The 7,500-nt window shown below is 46.6% G+C and overlaps 1 protein-coding gene across 3 annotated transcripts in view; it reads left to right on the top strand.

Moving 5' to 3' along the window:
* Positions 1 to 6,990: 6,990 nt before the first annotated feature.
* Positions 6,991 to 7,500, top strand: part of LOC143293436 (cobalamin binding intrinsic factor-like) — a 9,526-nt gene continuing 9,016 nt past the window's right edge. The window contains exon 1 of one of the 3 annotated variants that reach the window (XM_076604286.1): positions 6,991 to 7,305. In XM_076604286.1, the coding sequence (XP_076460401.1) occupies positions 7,232 to 7,305 (74 nt within the window). In that variant the 5' untranslated portion in view covers positions 6,991 to 7,231. The remainder of the gene's footprint in view (positions 7,306 to 7,500) is intronic. The other 2 variants (XM_076604288.1, XM_076604287.1) reach the window with 2 other exon arrangements.

The raw sequence follows: 7,500 nt of genomic DNA, 5'->3' as shown, positions 1-7,500 counted from the left end.
TGCAAACCAAGCAACTCGTACAGAAGAGGCTGCGTGAGATGAAGAACACCTGGTGGGAGAGAAAGTCCGAAGAGCTTCAGTCCGCTGCTGATGCTCACGACACGAAGACCTTCCACGATGGTCTCCGAGCTGTGTATGGGCCGAGAGTCACAGGACCAAACCCTGTCCGAGCCTTGGACCAGACCACCCTACTGACAGACAAGAAAGACATCCTTGCCCGCTGGGCAGAGCACTTCAACACCCTCCTCAACAGGGACATCGTCCGTATCTGACGAGGTAATTGCAGCCCTCCCACAGCTACCAGTCAGTGACTTGCTGGTTGCCCCTCCCACCAAGGCCATGAAGCTGACAACGTCAGGAAAAGCACCAGGAGCGGATGGAATCCAGGCTGACATCTACAAGTATGGAGGTGAGGTGCTGACAGACAAGCTGACCGCCTTGTTCCAGTCTATCTGGGAGAGAGGGGAGGTCCCCCAGGAGTTCAAGGATGCTTCAATTGTCCACATTTACAAACGGAAGGGAGACAAAACATCCTGCGATAATCACCGTGGAATCTCTCTCCTCTGCATTGCTGGCAAGATCTTCGCCCGCATCATACTGAACAGACTGGTTGACCATGTCTACAACACAGTCATCCCTGAAGCACAGTGCGGCTTCCGCTCAGGCAGGGGAACATGTGACATGGTGTTTGCCATACACCAGATGCAAGAAAAGTGCCGTGAGCAGAACAAGGAACTCCACATGGTCTTTGTAGACCTGACTAAGGCCTTCGACACGGTGAACCGCCGTGGTCTGTGGAAGATCTTCCTAAAGTTTGGCTGCCCAGAGAGCCTAATCCAGCTGATTGCATTATCCCACGATGGCATGCAGGCGAGAGTACAGGAAAATACTGATATGTCGGATCCATTCCCTGTGGTAAATGGAGTGAAGCAGGGCTGTTCTCCATTCTCTTCTCTGCCATGCTGAATGACGCCTTCCAAGGCTGTGACCGGGGTATCTACATTCAGTTTCGCACAGATGGCAAACTTTTCAACTTGCGGCGACTCCATGCCAGGTTCAGGGTGTTTGAGGCACTGTTGAGAGAGTTCCTCTTCGCTGATGCTGCACACACCCATGAGGACATGCAGTTCATTATGGACAGGTTCTCAACCTCATGCAGGTGCTTTGGACACCATCAGCCTCAGCAAGATCGAGTCCATGTACCAACCAGCTAGCTCACATAACGCCAGTGCCTCCTCCCACCTGCAATCAAGATCGATGACACAGAGATCAAGTCAGTCGACAAGTTTTGCTACCTGGGTAGCACTCTATGCAGCAACGTAGCCCTTGATGCAGAAGTGATGCTGCGCATCGTCAAGGCCAGCTGTGCCTTTGGCAGACTCAACAACAGGCTGTGGAACAACAAAGGCAAAAGGCTCAGCACCAAATTCAAAACGTACAGAGCTGTTGTGCTGACCACCTTGTTGTACTGCTGTGAAACATGGACGACGTATCGCTGTCACATTCAACAACTTGAGCAATTTCACCAGAGATGCTAACGAAAGATCCTCGGCGTAAAGTGGCAAGACAGGGTCTCCAACCTCCAGGTCTTAGAGAGGAGCGGCCTGCCCAGCATCGAAAGCCTGCTGATCCAGTGCCAGCTACGCTGGACAGGACACGTTGTCCGCATGACAGACAGCAGGATCCCGAAGATGCTTTTGTATGGCCAGCTGAAGGAAGGCCACCGTGAACTTGGAAGACCCTGCAAGCGCTTCAAGGACACCTTGAAGACAAACCTCAAATCCTGTGACACAGACATCGCTTCCTGGGAAACTGATGCCCTTGACCGCTCTCGCTGGAGGATGCTGTGCTCTAGTGGCATAAAGACGTTTGAAAACAAGAGAACGCTGGCCATTAAGGAGAAGCGCGAGCGAAAGAAGCAGGGCTCAACTTCTGGAGACATTTTCCCTTGCAACACCTGTGGAAAGTGCTGTGCATCCAGAATCGGCCTCTTCTCCCATATGAGGCAACACACCGACAGATATGCCTGCCTGCCTACTCATCCGTCGGTCCGACGGGTGACTCCATCAGGTCTTAACCTGAACCGACAGAAAGACTTTCACATATACCCAGTCTCCACGCGTCCACACACACACACACACACACACACACACACACACACACACACACGCACACACACACAGTGCACACACTGACACACACACACACACACGCACACTGACACACACACACACACACTCACACATAAACTGAACACACACACACACACTGCCCACACATTCACACACACACACACACACACACACACACGCACACACTGACACACACACACACACACACACACACACACACACACTGCCCACACATTTACACACACACACACACACGCACACACTGACACACACACACACACACACACACACACACACACACACACACACACACACACACAGACACGCACACGCAAGTGATCACGCACGCCGGACAGAGCACATGGACGGAGAGAAGCGGACAAACCCCCCATACGGCCCCTACCGGCCGGTACCCACACACTGATTGTGAGATACTAGTGAGACCCCCCAACCCCTCCCCACACATACACGCACGAACACGGCATATCGAAATAAGCCCAGTTCCTTCTCTCCGCAATCACACATACACAAACGCGCACATTGCACAGACGTACAGATTCGCCTGTACACTGGCCCTCCCACGGGCACCTGGCTCCCGGCATTCACACATACACAGACACACAGAGAGAAAACTCAGAGACCATCAGTCAGACACACACACACACACACACACACACCCACACACACACACACACACACACACACACACACACACACACCAGAACTGGCAAAATACATATATGAATGCTTAAAAGTTCGCAGTCCATAACTATGTCTTATGGAATATCCTGCATGTGCTCACAACTTATTGCTTTTACTTTTTGTTTGCTTGTTGTGTTTAGTTTATAGTGTCCATAATTCCTATGATGGTTTTACGACAATTAAATGAGTTCTGAGTTCTGAGTTCTGAGTTCTGAGTTCACACACACACACAGAGCACGGAGCGCAAAGACCACCACACACATGCACACAGGAACCACCACTGGCCGTCAGTGAAGAATCCATGAAGATCTGCAAGTTGTAGCACATGGAGAATAATCCTGGTGGGAATTCGCTCAGTGGATATAATCCCAGTTGGAATAGTCCTGGTGGGAACAGGCTCAATGGATTATAGTCCCAGTGGGAATTGGCTCAATGGGAATAGTTCTGATGGGAGTACATCTGCAATTTGTAGCGCATGGAAAGCATATGGGTCACACTGAGAAGTCAGACATTGTCTAAAGCATGCTTTAACCTCTACTTCCATCCAAGACAGCCCAACAGGTCTTGTCCTGTTAATAACTGGCTGTCATTCCGTTCAACGAAGAAACTCAACCCAGTAAAGTATGTGGTGGATAAATCATGTAGACCCATGTTCACAAAATAATTCAGAACGAAGCAATACAATTAATGTAGAAGAAATTAAACAAACACGTATGCTAACTGGTAGTATTATCTGATACATCATTTTACCAGGGAAGTTGAGATAAGCATTGTAAAATGAAAGTGCCCCCCCCACCCCCCACACTCCACCCCCCCTTTTAAATTTTTTTTTACTCCAACAAGCCCATTGTTATGACCAATTGTATTAAGTCTGATAAGATTCTACCTTACTAAAACTTCTATAGCCGAGGCTTTAATTATGTCTGACAGAAGGGTTCGACGTACCGCTTAGGTACGACTTAAATACCCGCAGTCCCAAACAATGCACCAATGGAATGACGTAAGGTAGCGAAAATAGGTCCAGCGGCAATAGTCTTCATGAGAACACCTCAGTAGAACAGGTCTAACAAACTTTTGACTGGATGACAAATTTTGTTGTTGTTGTTGTTTTTCTGTTGAGACACATTGTGACAGACACAGTCTGAGAAAGTTATAGGGGTGCAGTTCAGGTGGGAATGATAATATATGTTCAGTGGGTATAGTCCCATTGGGAATAGGTTGAGTGGATGTAGTCCCAGTCATAATAGACTCAGTGTCAGTTGGAATGGTCCTGGTGGGAATGCGCTCAATGGATATAGTTCCAGTGGGAACAGACTCATTGCCAGAGAATAGTTCTGACTGGAACAGGTTCGGAGGATACAGTCCCAGTGGGAATAGGCTAAGTGGGAATAGTTCTGGTTGGAATTCTCTTAATGGGCACAATCCCAGCGGAATTAGGCTCAGTGGAAATAGTTCTGCACGGAATACACTCAGTGCATATTACAGTCCCTGTGGGAACAGTCACACTGGATCCGTGAGTGTGGTAAAACCAAGACATTGACTGCACCTCTGTGCCTACGTTTAAGAAAGTTTAAATCCTTCTTGAGTTCGGCTGGCCACCTTCTTCTTCCGCAAACCGTTCTGCCCCAGTTTGCTTCACACGAACAATTCGGCTCTGGAAACACACATTCACACGGTTTCTTCTTTTTATCTCGTCAGTCAGCGAGCTTTGATGTCTCTGTGAAACTGAAGATGCAGTGGCTATTACTCATGAACTGCCTTTTAACTTTGATCAGGGTTCCTTGTTCACAGACCTCCATTTTCCTCTCTCTCTCTCTCTCTCTCTCTCTCTCTCTCTCTCTCTCTCTCTCACTGTGTGTGTGTGTGTGTGTGTGTGTGTGTGGTGTTCTTCTTTGTGTTGCTTATAGTCCAGCCGACCACACAGGGCCTTATCAGGACTGTCAAACCATGCAAATGCTCAAATGCGTCCGTCAACACAAAACTGTCACACTTCTACAAAAAAAACACAAAAAAACCAACACCAAGACAAACCCACAAAACGCAGTCCATGACACAGTATGCGTGTGAATGACTGGTGCGAAAGCGCTTTGATTTGTCTCTGCACAAGATTCAGCACTATATAAAATTCATCATCATTATTATTATTATTATCATCCCAACCATTTAGCTCTTTATGACAAATAAGACTAGGCCATGCTCATCCCCAGATTACAAAAAATCGTAAAAAGAAAGAAACAATACTTCAAAGCCATAAAAAAAATAAAAAACAAGATAAAACTGAGACCATATGAAAGACAAATAACACTGAAGAATTGGCAGCTAGTGCCCATCCCAGTGTTTACATCTCACTACCTAATCGCCAGAGCAAAAACAGCACAGATAGTACATTGTAGAATGCGGAAAAGAGAGAGAGAGAAAAAAAAGGTGTCAAGACTTGCTTTAAAAAAAAGAGAAAGGGGAATAGACTGGGAAGGCAGAAAAAGGAGACAATAGTGAAGAAAGAAAGAAAGAAAAAAAAGAAAAAAAAAAAGAAGCAGAAACAAAGCGAGAGATAGAAAAGACTGAGGAAATTTCTAGCACAGAATTTCCAGAGGGCGGGGATGCTATTCATAGGTATACTGAAAGACCACCGGCATCCCCACGGGGGAAGCGTGTGTCGGTATGCATGCGTACGTGTGTGTATTGGTGGAGGCGGAGGGGGCAGGGGGAGAGGCGGGAGGGGTCGGGGGAGGGGGAGTGGGGGGCTTCACTTATGCGAAACGACAGTCTGTGCTTCTGCACAATTGGTTTCTTATCCTGGGGTTACGTGTGCAGGAGCTGGTTTCCTCACATGGTTTTATCTCAGATTTATTTGCGTTGCATACAATTAATGTTCACCATTCTGACGGGCGCAATAGCCGAGTGGTTAAAGCGTTGGACTGTCAATCTGAGGGTCCCGGGTTCGAATCACGGTGACGGCGCCTGGTGGGTAAAGGGTGGAGATTTTTACGATCTCCCAGGTCAACATATGTGCAGACCTGCTAGTGCCTGAACCCCCTTCGTGTGTATATGCAAGCAGAAGATAAAATACGCACGTTAAAGATCCTGTAATCCATGTCAGCGTTCGGTGGGTTATGGAAGCAAGAACATATCCAGCATGCACACCCCCGAAAACGGAGTATGGCTGCCTACATGGCGGGGTAAAAACGGTCATACACGTAAAAGCCTACTCGTGTGCATACGAGTGAACGCAGAAAAAGAAGAAGTTCACCATTCATTCTTGGATTAACCAGTTGAAATCAATTTCATTTTTAAGATTTAGGCCTATACAGATGGCAAGCGTCTGTAAGAAAGAGAAATACTTTGCAATTAAAATGATAAGCCCAGCTTCATAGTTAGAATTACGAGTAATTTTAATGAATATACCGATGTAAGATGTAGTTTTGTCGTAACTTTCTTCGAAATATTCCTAAACGATTTTATAGATTGATTTGGTGTGCTTTGAACTTGTGCTTGCTCTTTGAGAATCAGTTTTACGTTAGTTGTATTCGCTACATGTGTATTGTTAACACAGTTCACATATTAATTGATTTTATGTCGGTTTTTCTTATGTATCATAGTTTTTCTATTCGCTTGTTTGTAATCCTCCATTTCCCAAAAGGGGCGAAAGGAAATCACAATATATCTTGGAGTGTGTGTGTGTGTGTGTAGTGGGTTTTTTTGTGTTTTTTTTTTCTCACTGAAAAAATGTGCTGCGAAAAGAATAGTGTCCTTTGTTGTGGTGCGGAAGGATTTTGCTGTCCTTCAGTTTTTCTTTCTTGTCTCATTTTCTGATACAGACAACAAAATGAGCGCACTTAGCACGCACAGCACGTGACAGTAGTGCAGTGTGCAGTGTCTGTGTTTGGTGTAGTGGTGTTGTGTTGTGTGGTGTAATAGCCTACATTGTAGTGTGGTGGAGTGCGCTAACGGCAGTGTAGTGTCGTGTCGTGTCGTATCGTGTAGTGTCTGATTTTCGTGCTCTAAGGCTTACCGATTTACGTGCTGGACAACGTGTGTGTGTGTGTGTGTGTGTGTGTGTGTGTGTGTGTGTGTGTTTCTCGTTTGCTATACAATTAAATTTGGTTTATCCTGGATCCGGGTTCAGGTAAATGACCCACAATAACATATGTGCACTCAGCGCACAGTGAAGGTCCCTCTTCCAGCGACCCGCAGCGCCGCATATAAAAGCAAATAAAAGTGCGCAGAATAACACAAGGACGGGTCCAAGTAGAATCTTGCATCCTGCATTCAGTCGCGCGAAGCTGTAGGAGTTTCTGTGACGGGGAGAGAAATTAAGAAGGTGTTTGTTCCATTTGTCCATACACTTGAAGGTGCTGGCTTTACGTGTGTTGATCGCACACAGTTTAGAGTTCATAATGGCCACCAGAATGTTGTCGGTTCTTCTCTTGGGTGCCTGTGCCATTGGGGTCTGCCACGGCTGGTTCGGGCGGTAAGCTGGTTTTGTCATAATCTTTGTTACTGCCATCACTGATCATGATAATGAACATGATGATGACGATCATGATCACTATAATCATACTGTTATCACCATAGGCCTACTACCATCATCATCATCATCACCATCATCATCATCATCATCACCATCATCATTGTTCTTCTTAACGCCTGAACTTTTGTCTCATCG

Source organism: Babylonia areolata, chromosome 19, assembly GCF_041734735.1.
Source record: "Babylonia areolata isolate BAREFJ2019XMU chromosome 19, ASM4173473v1, whole genome shotgun sequence".
In the NCBI taxonomy this organism is placed as follows: domain Eukaryota; kingdom Metazoa; phylum Mollusca; class Gastropoda; order Neogastropoda; family Buccinidae; genus Babylonia; species Babylonia areolata.
The sequence above is the reverse complement of the archived record's forward strand: the minus strand, read 5'-3'. Positions and strand labels throughout refer to the sequence as shown.